At 46.1% G+C, this 18,642-nt stretch overlaps 1 protein-coding gene across 1 annotated transcript in view; it reads left to right on the top strand.

Annotated features, from left to right (window-relative positions):
• Positions 1 to 18,642, top strand: part of VAV1 (vav guanine nucleotide exchange factor 1) — a 650,161-nt gene that overhangs the window by 570,770 nt on the left and 60,749 nt on the right. The window contains exons 24-25 of the mRNA XM_078686053.1: positions 9,616 to 9,703; positions 10,870 to 10,984. Coding sequence (XP_078542179.1) covers positions 9,616 to 9,703; positions 10,870 to 10,984 — 203 coding nt within the window. The remainder of the gene's footprint in view (positions 1 to 9,615; positions 9,704 to 10,869; positions 10,985 to 18,642) is intronic.

Below are 18,642 nucleotides of genomic sequence, written 5' to 3'. Positions count from 1 at the left end.
GGCCTGAAGAAAGTGTTTCCTCCTGTTAGGCTTCCTTTGCCTTCATGGGAATTGAACGTGGTGCTGTCCGGATTGATGAAGGAGCCTTTTGAACCTATTCATAAGGCTTCGTTGCAGCACCTGTCCTGGAAGGCGGCGTTCCTCGTGGCCATTACATCGGCCCGCAGGGTGAGTGAAATTCAGGCGTTGTGTTGCCAAGAACCTTATACTGTATTTCATGCTGCTAAGGTTGTTATGCGTACTCACCCTAAGTTTCTTCCCAAGGTTATTTCTGATTTTCATGTCAACCAGACTATGACTTTGCCTACGTTTTTTCAGAATCCTTCGTCTCCAGCGGAACGGTCTTTACATTCCCTGGATGTGCGGAGGGTGTTGAAATTTTATCTGGATAAAACCAAAGATATTCGTAGGTCGGACCAATTGTTTATCAATTATGGCTCAGTCAGGACCGGTCTTGCGACCTCTAAGCAGTCCATCTCGAGGTGGATTGTGTCCTGCATACAATTGTGTTACCAAAAAGCTAATAAGACCTTAGGGGGTAAACCTAAGACTCATTCCACGAGGGGCAAAGCTGCCACGACTGCTTTGCTCCTTAATGTTCCAATTGCAGAAATCTGCAAGGCGACCACTTGGAAGTCGGTTCATACCTTTACTAAGCATTACTGCCTGGACACTGATGCCAGAGCAGACGCTCAGGTTGGCCAGGCTTCGCTGCGAAATCTGTTCGCACAATAGTGGTGTTATTTCTCGTTTCTCCACTGCCGCTTTGGTGTGGGGATGGGCTTGCCATTCTATTCACTAGATTATGACTATACACAGAGATCCCCTACTACAGAAGGAGTAGTTTCTGTCCTGTAACTCCAGTTCTGTAGTAGGGGTATCTCTGTTCTAGTCATAAGCGCCCTCCCGCCTCCCCGGTGGAGGAGATGTTCATGTAAGGAATGCTACAGGTCTGGCGTGTTCCGCCTTCAAAAAGAACTGAAAGTGAGAGGGACCTGCTATGCATTCTGGGATACTGGGAGAAGTTTCTGGAAAGTTCTCTTAAAGGCACAGTATCCTATTTAAGCCACATAATGGCAGCCTATGGGGCTTGTCTGTCCATGCCTTCCTTTCTATCATTTCAGAGGGTTTTTGCTGTTAAAGCAAGGGAAATCTGGACAGGCTTTGCTGTTTGTGGATTTTTGGTGGAATTTTCTAGTTGAAGTACTGGACAGTGTAGCCTGTGGACATAGGCTGCATTATTTGTCTTTAAATTCTCTCTTAAGTATGTTTGCAGTTCTGCAATTTTTCTGACGACTTAAGAGATTATTTTTGATTGCCGGGGTCCTCGCACATGGGCGGGACTATTCACTAGATTATGACTATAACAGAGATACCCCTACTACAGAACTGGAGTTACAGGACAGAAACTACTCCTTCTGATAGATACATCTGCCAGTGGATTCCTCACCTTGTGAATATCCCCCTGCGTCAGCAACGTTCGGAAAACTCTTTTGTAGCACGCCGGCGTGGACGACGTCACAGGAGCACGGCATCGCGCGCGACTCCGGCTGCCGTCACCGACTTCTTATTAGGCCTACGTCGGCGTGATGACATCAGTTCGACGCTAACGGTTTTTGGGGATCTCTAGTGTTGTGGATAGTAACTTTGTTGCTATTTCTCTGTTATTGTGTCTTTCTCGAGCCACTGTCTTTCGCCGAAGATGTCGTCGAAGAAGACAGGTTTTAAGCAGTGCGGATCGTGTGCCAGGATGATGTCCATAACCGATCCGCATGATGATTGCTTGTGGTGTCTGGGCTCGGACCACGATGTCGGAGGCTGTCGTTCCTGTTCTAAAATGAACCCGAAGGCTCTGCGTGAACGAGAGGCTAAACTCCTTCTAGCCAAGGTAAAAGGAAAGGATGCCAAGAGGTCTTCGAGGTCAAGATCCAGACGCTCGAGGTCGAAGCCGAAGTCGAAATTGAGGTCGAAGACGAGGTCGAGGTCCCAGTCGGAGTCGGCGTCGGCGTCGAAGTCGGCTTCGGGGCATGCTTCGGGATCCTCGAAGAAAAAACATAAGAGGAAGAAGCATAGCTCGAGGCATCATTCTGGCAGGGAGTCGGATTCGATGAAGAGGTCTTCATCTCGTAGACATCGTAAGGACTTCATGTCTCCATCACCATCTCGTGAGCCTGAAGGTGAGGCCTCACCTTTTCAGTCCCGAGGACCATCTCCGGATCCGGGACCGGATCCGACTCTGGATCCGTGTCAGTCTTCTGAGCATGAGGAGGTTGACGTTGAAGATCCTCGGACTCCGGTGCATCGCCGAGAAGACCAGGAGGGTCAAGAAGGAACGGTTCCGGAGCAGCCTCCTCTGGGGCAGCCAGTAGGTTCGTACCCTCCGTTTCCTGGTCCTGGACAGGACCCCTCGCATTTTCTAAATGCAATGTATGGCGTGTATGCCAGGACAATTTACCCCACTGGTGCACCAGCTGGTCCCATGGGTCCATTATCTTACAAATTAGGCGTCCGTCAGGCATACGCCCCGGCGCCTTTTCTGCCGTTTTTACCGACGCCATATCCACCAAGGCTTGGTTCGGCGCAGCCGAGGTCATCGACTCCGCGCACAGCTTCGCCGACTCCGGAGCGACCTCGGGATCGGAATCAGGATTCGACGCCTGTTCCAGCTTCCTGTCCTCAGGCTGTTTCAGCTCCTCTTTCGACGCCGGCCCCGGCTCCGTCGGAGTCGTTACCGGATCCAACGACTTCGGTACGTTTGGAGTGGTCGAGACGTAGGGCACAGCGTCTCTTGGAAGAGAAGGAGTCTGAGGATCCAGAAGTGGAGGAAGGGGAACTTCAGGATCAGGAGGATTATTTTGAGGATCTGCATAGTGCAAGGGGTTTGGAATTTTCTCCAGAGTGGGGGTTGCCTGCAGTTTCTGACGCACCCTCTAAGGATGTGGCTCCTTACCACGTTGTGATTAAAAAGGCTGCAGAACTGCTGAACTTGACTTTGCCTTCTGTGGAGTTTAAGTCTAACATCCTCACTGTGGTTCTTCATTCACCTTCTTCTGTTGTTGAGCCGACTCTTCCGTTCACGGAGGCTCTTACTGAACCGATAATGGAAGTCTGGAAAAAGCCTCTGTCTGCTACTGCGGTGTCTAGGACTGTGGCGAGACGTTATAGGGTGGCGCCTGGTGATCCTGAGTTCGTAACCTCCCATCCTTCGCCGGAAAGTCTGGTTGTTCAAACGGCTTGTTCAAAGAGGTCGGCTGGTGTTTTTCCCCAAGTTCCAGGGGATAAGGACTCGAAAAAATTGGATCAGAATGCCAAGAAAGTGTTCTCGTCAAGTAGCATTATTTTGAAATCGACAAATGCTACTTGTCTGCTGGGCAGATATGTGCATGCTTTGATGGACTCGGTTAAGCAGTTGTCATCTAAGCTTCCGGAGGAGGATAGGAAGAATTTCAATGAGGTTGTCTCTGACACGTAGGCTGCAGCTCGCCAGGTGATTGTGTGGCATGGACACCGCGGACTCTGTGGCTAGGATAATGGGTTCATCAGTTGCCACTAGAAGGGCCGCATGGCTAAAATCGTCTGAATTTTCATCTGATGTCCAGGCTGCTGCACAGTCGCCGGAGAAGGTGCTCCATCATTTGCAAGAGACAACTCAGTTGTTGCACAGGTTGGGTTTTTCAATAAATGTACCCAAATCTCACCTGGTGCCCTCCCAGCGCAACCTGTCCATAGGTGCGGTACTGGACACTACTGTCTGGACCTCCTCCTCAAAGGATTCGCGACATACTGGAAATGATACCTTTATTACACAATGGAGAGGTTGTTCCAGTCCTGAAGGTCCTACGTCTGCTCGGTCTGATGGCTTCTTGCATTCTGTTGGTCGACCATGCACGCTGGCACATGAGGGCACTCCAGTGGTGCCTCCGCAGGCAGTGGTATCAGCACAACGGGGATCTCAGGGAGTCAGTGATGATCTCCAGAGAAACTGCAGCGGATCTGTCTTGGTGGGGCGTGGAAGGCAATCTGTCTCAAGGAAAGCCTTTCAATCTGCCTCCATCGGTGGCCACAGTGATAACGGATGTATCCACTCTAGGGTGGGGTGCTCATCTGGGGGACCTGGAGATCAAGGGTCTTTGGTCTCCAGAGGAAAGGTTGCTTCACATCAACCTTCTGGAATTGCGGGCCATACGTTTGGCACTCAAGGCCTTCCTCCCTTCCCTTTGCGGTCGGTCGGTTCAGGTCCTGCCGGACAACACCACCGCGATGTGGTATGTAAACAAGCAGGGAGGAGTGGGGTTGCGGTGTCTCTGCAGAGAGGCTCTGCGTCTCTGGTCCTGGGTTCAGGACCATCAGGTTAGTCTATTGGCAAATCATCTGGCGGGGGTTCTGAACGTACGTGCAGACAGTCTCAGTCGGCAGTTCTCGCCGACCACGAGTGGAGGCTTCACCCGGAGGTGGTTCGTCACGTCTTTCGTACGTGGGGAACTGCTCAGGTGGACCTGTTTGCCACTCGCGAGAATGCTCACTGCCCGTCGTTCTGCAGTCTCCAGTTTCCGATGCAAGGAGCTCTGGGATACGCGTTTCAGTTGAGTTGGGACTTACAACTCCTTTACGCATTTCCTCCCATACCCTTGATTCCTCGGGTTCTGAGGAAGATTCACCAAGACCGGGCCCAAGTTATATTGATCGCCCCGGATTGGCCAAGAAGGGTGTGGTACACAGATCTCCTCGTGCTCGCCGCTCCGTCTCCCTCACAGGGCAGACCTCCTCTCCCAGATGGAGGGGCAGGTTCTACACCCCCACCTCCAGACCTTACACCTTCATGCCTGGAGATTGAACGGGGCAACCTGAGTTGTTTTTCTCTCCCTCACGATGTGGTGGATGTCATCTTAGCAGCCAGGCGTGAGTCCATCTATTCTTATAGGTGGTCTAAATTTGTTGCTTGGTGTGGGGAGAAGTCCATTGACCCTTTAAGGGCTCGTTTGTCCAATATTCTACAATTTGCACTTTCCTTGGCCCAGCAGGGTTTTGCAGTGGCAACTATCAAAGGTTATTTGTCGGCCTTATCGGCTTTTCTTTGATTGCCAGACCAGCCCTCTTTATTTAAATCACCTATTGTTTTACGTTTCATTAAGGGCCTTACCAATAAATTTCCTCCTACACCTTTTATTGTGCCTCAATGGGACTTGAACCTTGTTCTTACATTCTTGATGGGTTCTCCTTTTGAACCTCTACACTCATGTCCCTTGAGACTTTTGTCTTTCAAAACGTCTTCCTGGTCGCGATTACCTCGGCAAGGAGGGTGAGCAAGCTTCAAGCTCTTAGTTCCAAGCCCCCTTTCTTGACCATTCATGCTGATAGAATGGTTCTCAGGACCAGGGCTGCTTTTCTGCCTAAGGTGGTAACTCCTTTTCATCTGGGGCAGTCCGTTACCCTCCCTACCTTTTATCCTCCCCCTCACCCTTCCAAGGAGGAGGAGAGACTTCATCGCTTGGACCCTAAGAGGGCGGTGAGCTTCTACCTGGACAGAACAAAGGAGTTCAGGTTGGATGACCAGCTGTTCGTTGGATTTGCTGGTTGCAGAAAAGGAAGATCCGTGCACAAGCGCACTCTTTCAAGATGGATAATATTATGCATCAAGATCTGCTACTCCCTGGCGGGTAAGGACCCTCCTGAGGGTATAAGAGCTCACTCTACTAGAGCAAAGTCTGCTACTTCTGCTTGGTCTGGGGGTGTACCTGTTGAGGATATTTGCAGGGCCTGACTTGGGCCTCCCTCCACACGTTCGCAAAGCATTACTGCTTGGATGCCGAGGTGAGGAGGGACGGCCACTTTGCGCGCTCTGTCCTCCAGGATTTTCTGGTATAGGAGAGTGGACACCCTCCTCCGGGAGTGGGGACTGCTGTGGGACTCTATTCACAAGGTGAGGAATCCACTGGCAGATGTATCTATCCGAAGAACAAGTTACTTACGTTCGGTAACGCTTTTTCTTGTAGATACAATATCTGCCTGTGGATTCCTCACTGACCCACCCGCCTCCCCGTTGTTCTCTCTGCTATACCTGAGTTTATGTATTTTTATGTATATTTGTATATATATATTGGGTTTTTCATACCTTTGCTACGCACTATGTGTGCAGTTTTGAGTTGCATGTACTATGTACACTGTATGTATGTATATCTACTGTCATTGGTCCGTCCGGGTGCCTCGAAGGCACGGAAAAAAGGGTGGAACTGATGTCATCACGCCGACGTAGGCCTAGTAAGGAGTCGGTGACGTCAGCCGGAGTCGCGCGCGAAGCCGTGCTCCTGTGACGTCGTCCACGCCAGCGTGCTACAAAAGAGTTTTCTGAACATTGCTGACGCAGGGGGATATTTACAAGGTGAGGAATCCACAGGCAGATATTGTATCTACCAAAAAAAGCGTTACCGAAGGTAAGGTACTTGTTCTTCAGCGCAGATTCGGAAACGATGCGGGTAATGAGATTGAGCAACCTTATGATGAGGAAAATTGGTTTGACGACATGCAGAAGGCTAGTGTCCCTGATACCCACCCTGTGTCGTCAGGTTATATGTTCTTACAACGAATTCCGTTGCAACGCATGCCTTTACCACGCATGCGTTACAACGGAATGGTTTATCAACGCATAACTTTTTCCTCTAATTCATGCGTGGTGACGTTGTACGTCCTTAAGAAGAAACGGAAGTTTCTTTCCGTTTCCTCTTAAAAGACGACGATTTCAGGTGAGGTTTTTATTTGGGGGGGAGAACCCCCCCCCATGTTTATTTTGAACCTTTACCGCATATGCCTTTACAACACACCTCGTAGTAAAGGTATGCGTGGTAAAGGCTTTCGTGTTAACCACGCATGTGTTGTAATGCATGCGTGGTTAATGTATTCGTGGAAACGGCCGCGTTGTAATGGCCGTTTCCCGTGTCGTCATATGTCACCAAGCTAGGCTGAGATCCTCCAGTTTTTCAAGCAATGTCCAGTCATCCCACATAGACATACCATTTAACGGAATTCGCCTGTTTGAGGACTAGGCAGACTCTGCTCCGGAGTAGTTCAAGAGAGCATGGCTACGGCTCACTCCCTGAGCTTATCTAATCTACTGCGCCAGTTGCATCAGCCCTACTGTTCCTTCCGTGGCTTTATAGTTTTAGCCGATCCAACCGCAGCATGATGCCTAGCAGTTTCGCAGTCACAGCTATGGTGCCTACCGCCCGCCCGGGCAAGGTCAACAGGCCACCCAGTCCTCTCCCCCACTGCAGTCCCACCTGCCACACCACTTTAGTGTGCCCTTTATGAAGCACAGCCACCCAGTAAGAGGCAGGATTCAAGAATTCTTGCTGGGTTGGCGGGAATTAACATCAACATGTGGGTCCTGCAAATTGTTTGGAAGGGAAATACCCTTCCCTTTCTTTTGCCACCGCACACGTTCCACTGCTCCCCCAACGACAGACAGAGGACGATCTTTCTGTTTTGCGGCAGGAATTGCAAGCCCGTTTGACCAGTCGGGCTATCGACAGGGTGCCCAAGCCAGAAGTAGGACGTGGTTGCTATTCCCACTACTTTCTGGTGCCAAGGAGAATGGAAGCCTTTGGCCTATTTCAGACCGGCGCCCTGCCCTCTCAACGCCTTCCTCCGGAAGGAAAACTTCAACTCACACTAGCATAGGTCTTGCCTGGTCTTGACCTGAGATACTGCATGGTTTTGTTGAACCAGCAAGATCTTATTTCCATATGGCCGCCTTGCAGCCCTATCAGCGCTACCTGTGGTTTGTGGTGGGGCAGGGGGAGTTTCAGTTTCCTGTGCTCCCCTTCAGTCTCTCCAGTGCCCCTTGGCAGACCCTCCAAACCTCATTTATTATTTACTTCATTAAATGCTCATATGGCATTTACAATGTCAGTCTAACATCACATCTTGTAAAAAATCATTGCTATGAGCATACATCCATTTAACAGACTAAAAATACATTCTCATAAGTGATCAGACATTTCCTTATCAAGCATACCAAGCAACAGTGGTTCCAAATTGTTGCAGCGTTACTGCCATTCATGAGAGTTGGAAGACGAGCTAGGATTGTATCCCATTAAGAATACTTTTGGATACAAATGTTGGATGGTCTGCAAGGTATGATTAAATATCAAAATATGATGCTTGTACTATAAGTTTCAATTAACCATAAGAAGATGGCTTCTCAAGAAACATGACATGAAATGGGTATTAACGATCTATCAGTTGTTTAGTACAACTTAGTTCGTGCTTACTAGGTAAATACTGGTTTAAAAACGTGGACGTCTAAGATGATTCTTTCTTCAAACGTTGAGACCTGCAGTATGTGAAATACATATATGTTTTGGTAATGTAGTTTGAATTAAAAAGAAAATCTGAAAAATGATCAAAAGCTCTTTGAATTGTATAGTTTTGAAAAAAGTCTGAGAGATTTTATACAACCTGAAATCCGAGAAGGGTCTAGTGTAGATACACACTGAAATGTATTGAAGAACGCAAATGAATATCCAGAGCTGAAAAGTGAGTTAAAAAAAATTAGTGAAAGGTGGGGCACGAAAGAGTGGTTGCATGAGAAAAGCAGTTTAAAGAAACTCCTAGGGAAACAGAATTCAACAACAAAAAAAGAGGTCTACATGTTACAATTGTAGAACATAGCAGTGAGGTTGATGCGTTACTAGGCTGAGGTTTGACCTATATTTTTCTCAGGAAGAATTCCGTAAGCAATTTGGTAATCTTACATTTCTCTTACTAAAACCATGGCTCATGCTGGGTCAAAAATGGTTTATCTCTCTACAAAAAAAATATAATAATTGTGTAGGGTCATCACATGCAAGGACATAATGATACACCTTTCCAAAAAGGGGTATTAGACTTAGTATGACACATGGACATTTCTGTATTTGTTTTATCCTTCTCGTGGAGAGGATGAGTTACAAAATGTTTAACAGGTGGAATGTTTCCTGCTATTTTTTGTCATAAGAGTGAGTGTTTAAAAGTGTCTAAATTACACATTTTTATCAACAGAGGTGCTGTCCATGCAGTACTTAATGTCAAGCTTAAAGTCAAGTCTGTCCCTACAAGGAGAAAGTCCCATCAGCTAAAGACTTTGCATTTAGGGAATTATTGAAAGGATGTGAGAAAGTGATTGGGTTTCTCACATGGAGGTAGCTCTCAACGTGTAGAGAAAAATCAGTTGGTATATCGACTTAAGGGGTGTAAACGAATAAGTAATTGTTAATCTGCATCCATTTTAAATAATGGGAGAATGTTGTCTGTCAGCAGTGAGGCCAACATTTATATTTAGAAATATTTCACCTTTGCTAATCCTCAGAGCTGGTTGATGGTAGCACTAAATGTTAAACCTGCTTTGACTTCAAAAGCACCAGTTTTTCAGAAGGTAATGGTTTTGTAGGTCGTAGAGCGGCAAGCAAAATATTTTTCTAGGCCAAGAATCAAATATTTTCCAGAAATCAATATGAACGTATTAGCAGATTGAGCAATGTGTTCATATATCTGAGTGAGGAGGTTTTCACAGTTCAAAAACTTTAGGGTGCCAACTTGGAAAGAAGAAAAGGAAAATTAATAGTTGTCTTTTTTCCTCAGGTTCGGTGTTGAACTCAAACACATCAAGGTGACAACGATGAATGGGTTGTACCGAATTACAGAGAAGAAGGCCTTCCGGAGTCTGACCGTAAGAGAAGGACAGGAACTTAAGGATATAGGGTCATGCCACACACCTAGAGGCATTCATAGTCACACATTGCCTTTCCAAATGTGCACTACAGTGGAGTTGGGCTGCCTCCTTCTCAGATACAACTGGAGCCTTAATTTACTCCTCTCAGACCCTGTTTTTTCCTTTCCCAGACCCCTCTTCTTTCATCCCTACCTGCCCACTCTGCCATCATAAAGACTATAACTCTTATATCCACCAAAAACTCTTTCTTTGCCTCTGTCCAAGGCTCCCACTCTCCCTTCACACAGACCCTCCATCTCCCTTTCTCTAAACCGCACACTCTGCTTACTTTCATATTCCTAACTCTGACTGCCTCTTTACCTTCATCCGGCCTTCCCCCAAAACCCTGAAGCAATGGGTAGTGCAAACAGCTGGCCATTATGGGCAGTGTGAGAAGCTGGCACCCATTGAAGGGTGAGGAGTTGGCGGTTGGAGGCATTGTGAGGAGATGGCGCTAGTTGAAACTGAGCAACAATCACTGGTGGGCAGTACGAGGAGCTGATACATTTGGGTAATGTGAATATCTCCCACTAGTGGAGAGGGTGGGGCACTGGCACTTGTGAACAGTGATGAACCAACACTAACGAACAGTAGAGTAGAGTGCTGGAAATTGAAATATTAGAAGTGTAGGTACCCATTTTCCCAGAGTACCTACTGCATAGAACTTCCAATACTCTTACCCTAAAACGATTGTGCCACTGTTCAGAAGTGCAGATATTCTTTCTTTTAAATTAAATAAGTCCAGTGACAATACCTGTCCATTTAGAGCTCTGGGCAATGTGAGCAGCGGGCACCCTGTAAATTCTGTGAAGGGTTGGTACTGATGGGTAGTGTGTGGAGCTACCACAGGTAAACACAGTGAGTAGCTGACTGGTGAGCAGTGTACACATCTGCCTCCGTAGATATTGTCCGCAAAGGCAATGGTTGACAGTGTGAAAAACATGCACTGGGGAGTGTGAGAAGTTGGGGCCAGTGTAGCCCACAGGGAGGGCATTGAGTTCACAGTGTACTTTACACAAGGATACTAGCACTCAGATGTTGGGGGGCTCTGTACTCATTTGTTCACTCATATGCCTCAAGAAGGGCCAACAAAACTGAACTCCTCTACTAATCTTCTCCTGCAGGAAATAGTGGAGTTTTACAAGCATAATTCCTTAAAGGATTGCTTCAAGTCTCTGGATACAACTCTGCAATGTCCGTACAAGGAGCCGGAGAGGAGAACAATGCCCTCACCAGCAGGTACTAATCACCTTTCCCATCATTCATACTTCTACAGTACTCAATGCTTTCAAGGCACCCCAGAATCCTGGGGTGCTCTCCTTGAGGTAGATATGAAGGTTCTCAGATGAGGATGGTGTACACCCTATCCCGCATGTGTTCCTCTAGTCTCTAACCCCCACTACATCAGGACGCGTGGCATAAAAGAAGAAACCAATAGAGCTGTGTATGCTTGTGGAGTTGTATGGAACTACATGTCCTGCCATCTGCTGCGTGCCAGTCACTCACCCGTACAGCCACCCACAAAGCCACACACTCTCCAATACAGCTACTCACACATCCACTTATTTACATACAGTCGCTAACACACACCCTCTCACTAACCCATGCAGGCCCTCAACACAGTTACTCGCTCACCCATACAAGTGCTCACACACCCACACAACTACTCACATCCATACAAGGACTCACACATCTGCTCACTCACCCATACTGCCATTCACACAGACACTCTCCAAAAAAGGCACTCACACACCAACTCACTTAACCAAACACCCACTCACTGTCCCATATACACTTACACTTTGAGGCACTTACATATACAGCTCTTCAGACGCCCACCCACTCATCCATACAGTCACTACACACCCACTTACCCACCCATAGAGCCACTCACTCACCCATAGTCACTGACACACACCCTCACCAATACCGTCACTAACACAGCATCTCCAATTCAATTTGTCTTTATTCGATAATTTTTCAATCATAAAAGACACATATAAGAACATTATATAAAACCAAGTCTGCCACACTTTATAGAATACATTTATTATTTAAAAAATAAATTAGTTATATTAAAAAAAGAAGTAAAATTTACATTCATTGCTAAACATAATTATGTCAGGAGGGAAAAACAAAAAAAGAAGAAACAATATTCCTACATAGCCATCAGAAAAAAAAAACATCGAGCACAATCCTCTTCATTAATGCAAAATGGAGTCTGCATTAAGGGCCCAAGACCAGCTCAAGAATTTTGCCACAGATATGACTACAGGTTCTCATGTGTCTGTCTTTAAGATACGCAATGCTCTTTGGGATGATCTTGCGGCAGATCAGCTTAATCCATTTATTACGGGGACCCTTATACACAGGGCACACAATCAATACATGGAGTATGGACTCATCCTGAGATGTACACACACTGCATTTTGTATCGCCATCTCCCCATTTTGCCGTAAAAGTTTTCAAGGGGAGGGTACCCACTCTAAATTGGTGATACAGTTTCCTGTCACCAGGTCTCGTGATGACATCCCAATAGGCCTCCAACCTACATTCATACTTTTGATCTAAAAAGAGGCCGGTCAGGGATGCACTATCCACCAGGTGACAGGGACTTAAGACAAACCATGTCCCAATAAAGAGATTTAAAATCATTTTTAGATGGGAACTGATTCCCTTCTGGGTCCTCCCACAAGTGTCTAAGTCCCATGTCGACCAACATGCCCATAATTTTGTTCAGCCAAGTAATTTTTAAAGACATATCAGCTTCTCTGATAAGCTTAACTGCTTTTGGCATATGGTACTAACTCTGGGGTTGTCCAAAGTCGTCTCCAATACGCAAGGGGTCTAAAGCCTGCTGCCTCCTCAATAGAAATACAACCCAGGTCTAAGGGGGTTTGAGGGGGGACGATTGGGGAAGGCAAGTCAAAGATCTCAGAAACTTGTTTTGGGCCAGGACTAAGGGGCCTAGGTTATCAAAGCCCCAGAGTTCTGCACCATAACTTAAGAAGGCCCTGATTTTCCCGCTGTATATGGCAAGTGCTGGACCTACCGGTTTAGTATAGGACAGCCGGGACTCTTTTAAAAGGGCCCCTGCTAATGGATTATGTCTGAGGGCTAGTAAATCTATCTGAGGCTTCCAATTCATCCTCTTGCCCATCGTTACGCCCAGGTACGTAAAGGTGTCAGTTTGCTCCAACGGTGCGTTATTCGTTACAACTCTGCCTTTTACTTTTTTGTGTTTGTGCAGCACCATGAACTTAGTCTTACCAACATTAACTATAAGCTCATGGTCATTACAAAATAAAGTGAATCTATCGAGGGCTCGTTGCAGACCTGATTGTGTTTTGGATAAAATTAGGGTGTCATCTGCAAACATTAAAAGTGGAACCCTCACGCTAGCAAGAGTAGGAGCATCAGTTGGATTTTCAGAGTAGTACGAGATGACATCATTTATAAACAGAGAAAAGAGGGTGGGGGCCAAAATACAACCCTGCCAAACCCCCTTGGTCACAGGAAACCGATCTGTTATCTCTCCCTGTTGGCCCCACCGAACCCGAGCATAATTAGACTCATGAAGTTTAATGATGAAATTTAAAATCTCAGTGGGCATTCTTACTTCCTTAAATGAATCCCACAACTTAGAGCGGGGCACCAGATCAAATGCTGACTTTAGATCTATAAATGCAGCGTAGAGAGTCCCCCCTGTTAAAACCACAGTATACCAATAAATCATCATGAATCTAAAAACTTGGTCGATAGTGAAGCCATGATGGCGGAAGCCAGCTTGGAAAGTGGGTAGAATTTCTTGGTCATCTATCCAAGTATTTACCCTACTCAGCACAAGTCTGGCCACAATCTTTTCATTGGTATCTATGAGACTTATAAGCCTGTAGTTACTTGGGCTGGCACAATCCACTTTTTTGTAGATAGGGCTAATCTCTGCCCCGCACCAGGATTCTGGCAAGGGAGCACCTCTTGCTAGGCCATTGGCCATATGATGTATATATTTGAGCCAGTTTTTCGTGTCACATTCAAAAATGTCCGCTGGGATACAGTCCAGACCCGCGGCCCTACCTGCGGTCACGCTATCCAGTGCTGTCTCAATTTTCCCTATGTCAAAGGTTAACACAGTGTCACACATTGCTTGTGGGTAGTGGCTTGGACTACTATTCGTTGAGGCAAACTGGGTCTGATAGTGCATGACCCATGCTTCAGGAGGGACATTATTAGTTGGTGTAGGGGGAAACAAACCGAGAGACTAGCGGATTGACAGAGCTGTGGGGGCCACGATACGGCAGAGAATCACGCTCCCCTATCTTACTGCTGCATCTTTCCATCACTTCTTGCGTTTCCCGCTCCGCGGGAAATGCTCGCTGTTGGGGACTTTGCGGACAGAGAGGAAGACAGAACTCCATTGCCCACAACCCACCCGGACAGGGAAGACACGTTCACGACACGCCCTCCACAGGTGCTCAAAACCGCCATCATCAACGCGCATCGCGGGATGAGCCGGGCGAAGCCCGGGACAAGGGCGGGCCGTCAGAGCCAGGAAGAGACTGGCCACCCCCTTTGTTTTCTTCGGTTTAGTAAGACTTTAAGTAACGTGTTTAATTGCTATTTTAAAATGTATACATATTTGTAATTTGTATTATTTTCATGTTTTAGATATTTTGATATAGGCGCAAGTACTAGGCCAATGGCACATAAAAACCATAAAGGGAATAAGCAGGTAAATAAGGGGGGGGGGGTGGTTTAACCGGCACTCTAGATGCATTAATCACTAGGGCGTCTTCTGTATTGGAGAAGGAGATAGCGTTAACACAACATCGCCTATCCCTTGACCCTGTGTTTCTGAGAAGATCACTAGGGGTGATAGCTTTGGCACTATCTCCCGACCGCCCACCCATCATCAGTGCCCAACATGAAACAACACCCCAACCTCAGAAAGATCTCTCTATTATATTAGATATTAGTGGGGCAGCCCCAAGTATTGACTCTTTTATGGTCAACCCTAGAGCAGTTCCTACCCTTAGTGACATCCCGCCATTAGCAAACAAATCACTGATTAAACAAACTACTTCTGAACGCGCGCTGGATTCCCCCCTAATTTAAAGCGCAAGCGCGGTGGAAATCACCACTGCGGTGGACGTTCTAAGAAGAAAAAAGTTATCTCGCCTAAATGTAGGGATAAGGTAACTGAGGATAGGACTACCAGACCTATGCAGACTGAGAATAGTGGTCTTAAACACCACAGCCCCCTTGCTGATATAGCAGAAACATCACATAACGACAACTGGAGCAAAGAGTGCTCGCTAGAAAATATTGAACATCTGGTTAAATCTTTAATTTTACCCCTAGTGGAACGAACCAGAAGGATAAGTGAACAGTTGGGAAGTCTTGAGAAAATGATCATGGCTAATTCTGTAATGATAAAAAATTTGATGGATATCCAAACTTCGCAAATTAGTATTCTCACATCACAGACAGAGGAAAAGCTCCTAAAGCCTAGCGAGAAGCCAGGCAAAGGAGGTAAACAACCACCTAAGCCACCCAATGGAAAGATAACAGGCGGGGCCCCTCAGGCAGACAGACCTGTGCTAAATGAAGGCCACCCCGAAGGCCAAAACGAAAGACCAATAAAGAGGTCGGAGATTGCAGAATATAGAGTGGAAGCGGATAAGGCCGTGCTAACCACAAATAAGGTAAAAAGTAAGAGAATCGACCTTCCCCCAGACTCACACCCATACGTTATTGTGCTGGCTGGTGTCCCTGAGTGGAAGCATGGAAGGGATGAAACCTACCAAGAATTAAAAAATAGTCATGTTTTGGCTAGGAAGAAACCGACCCCTTTGACCAGATCTACAAGGGGAAATTCTAAATGTAAGGAGAGTAAGCTGGTTGGGCAATCAAGCTAAGATTATCGAAGGAGACTGTATCATAGTAAATTTTAGAGATCCACGAGTGGTACAGTTTATAAGTGGCTACCCGAATCATGATAATCCTGGTGGTATCTTCTCCTTTGATTTAAGCTACTTCTATCCAACGGCCGCCGTCGCTTTCGGCGGTCAGAGGCCTTATAATTCCCATTATGGAAGTCACAACCACCTACCAGGTACCCGACCCAATGTTCCTTTGATTCTAAGCATGAATAGAGGCTTTTTGCCTAACATCCTACATCAGGGCTGTAACTATTTTCCGGCAGGGGATCAATTTAACGTTCCAACTAGTAATTATTTTGAACCCCTGTCCGGGCTTGGGGTGTTGGATTGACCAATGGGGGAGAAGGTAACCCCTATTGGCACTGTAAACCCCTCGCACCCTCTATTTGTGGCTAACAAGGTGAGCTTGGACCCTCCTGACTATTCATGTTCAAACAATGATATCAATGAGCCTGTACATACTGATATGATTGCTAAGATTATCCCGTTGGATTTAAATGTGAGTGAGGTGATAGTGGGTTGTGACATGGGAAAGGTAATGAATTCCCCTGACGTTACTTATAGTAATATAAAGGATAAATGGTCAATTATCTTCTGGAACATCGCCGGACTCAGGGCTAAATTAGATAACCCACTCTGGGTCAAACTGACCAACAATCACAATGTCATATGCTTACAAGAAACATGGGCCAAGGAAGCGTATCATTTAAATGGTTTTAAAACTATATTTTCCCCAGCCATAGGATCAACACACGGTAGAGCCAAAGGGGGGCTCAGTACTTATGTTTCAAATTTTTTAAATGTAAAAGTCTGGAGATTTTTTATAACAATCGTTTTTATCATATGGTAGGACTGCACATGAATAAAACTTTCTGTATTTTGATTGTAAATTATTCCATCGGCAGATATTCCTGCAGTCTTTAAAGCCCTGAGATCTGAACTCAACAGACTAACCTGTAATGAAAGTAAAGAATTCGCTGTTATCTGGGGGGTGATTTCAATTGTGCCCTTTGCAGTAGAGGTGTAAATGGGAACTGTGGTCTAATGGTTGACAGGGAGTCTACACTGGCTCACTTTGAACACACAGTAACGGGGGACATATTAAACGAAATCCTGTTTATGAATGACTTAAGTTTTGCAAACAAGCTGTGCCAGCCAGACGTACCCTTCTCGGCAACTTTCATGGGTAGAGGGCTATCTTCGACAATTGATTATATCTTGATCTCTACCTGTCATGGTGACAGTGTTTCCAATTAAAGCTTGCTGGAAACTCCCTTAAGTGATCATTTTCCCATTAGGGTGGAAATAGTAGACCCATGTCCCGCACCCATTATTGATGATACATCCAGGTTGAACTCGAGAGACATTGATATCTCAAAACAGAATGGATATGCCTTAAAATGGACTACGGTTGTACCCGAGGAATTCTTGTGCAATCTAATTAAGGCCTGTAAACTGTGTTTCAGTGTTTGTTTGGATTTGGATGCTGATGACACTGAAACAATTAATAGTTTCAGGCAAATAACTACATGTATAAAGAATAGCTTATGGGTGGAAGTAAAGAACCAAAAAGGTAAAAATGGTGGTTGGTTTGATTCCGCATGCACTAAGGCATATTCCAAATTAAAACGGGCTTTGAGTAAGTCCGCTAGAGAGCAGAAGCAGATTAGGGAGCTTCGTAAAGCATATAAAACTGCAATAAAAAAAGAGGGACACGCTGAAGATGGAGGCATGGGGGGCATTAATTGAAGCTTCTCAATTGAAAGACATGACAGCCTTTTGGAAGGCAGTCAATGCACCATATTTTAAGGATAACACTATGGCACGGATGGAGATCGCTATCACTGAAGACGACTGGGTGTGCCATTTTGAAACCCTTTATAGTACCCCGATAGTCTCTGTGGACTTACAAAGGGAGTCGATTGAGACGGACTCGCTTAGTGTGCCCAGTAGCAAAGAGGTGTTGAACTTCACCTTAGAAGAAGTAATTAAGGCCATTAATCTAAGTCAGGGGGGTAAGGCACCCGGTCCGGATGGCGTCCCGGTGGATATTTTTAAACATAACATATCTTTTTGGGCGCCATTGCTTACTAAAACTTTTAACGCTGCCAGCTCGGTGGGACTTGTCAGTACTTGGTACGAGTAGATTATAGTACCCATCTTTAAAAAGGGCGACAGGGCTAGTTGTGTGTGCTACCGCCCAATATCCCTGCTCGATTCAACCATTAAAATTATTGGTAGGGTTATCCTAAATAGACTGCACCTATGGGCAGAGCAACACAAGGTTATTAGCGACTTGCAATATGGCTTCAGAAAGGAAGTTGGGACTATAGACCAATGTCTTAACCTTTCCATCCTCCTTGAGAAATACACTAAGGCCAAGGGAGGCAGGCTGTTTTTAACCTTTGTGGATTTGACATCCGCCTTTGACTGTGTAACTCACAGCAAATTGTGGTCAATTTTAGTCCGGCTGGGTGTCGAGGACAACATTATTCAATTTCTTAGAGCGCTATATAATGGTGCCAGGGCCACGATTAGATACGGTAAAGGAGGGGAATGTACCAGAATGTTCAACATAGCAAGGGGAGTGAAGCAAGGCTGTGTCCTTGCCCCCTTTGTATTTAATATCTATAATAATGACTTAGAGAAAACCTTGCTACAGGAGTGCCAAGATATGCCTACGGCATCAAATCGTTACATTCCTGCACTTATTTATGCAGACGATGCCGTCCTGATGGCAAGGACCCCCGTAGCCATGCAAAAAATGATTTCATCACTCACCACCTTTATGACCTAACTTGGACCTGAAGGTTAACAGTGCCAAAACTTTTTGTATGAACTGCGGTAGAGGAGCTAATCAGAAAAGAAGATCTATGTTTATTGGCTCCAAATCATTGGACTACACCTCAACTTTCCCATATTTGGGAATACTGTTTGATAGTACAGGCCAGTGGG

Source organism: Lissotriton helveticus, chromosome 1_1 (genome assembly GCF_964261635.1).
Source record: "Lissotriton helveticus chromosome 1_1, aLisHel1.1, whole genome shotgun sequence".
In the NCBI taxonomy this organism is placed as follows: Eukaryota; Metazoa; Chordata; class Amphibia; order Caudata; family Salamandridae; genus Lissotriton; species Lissotriton helveticus.
Note: the sequence above shows the minus strand (reverse complement) of the source record. Positions and strands in the feature narration are given on the sequence as shown.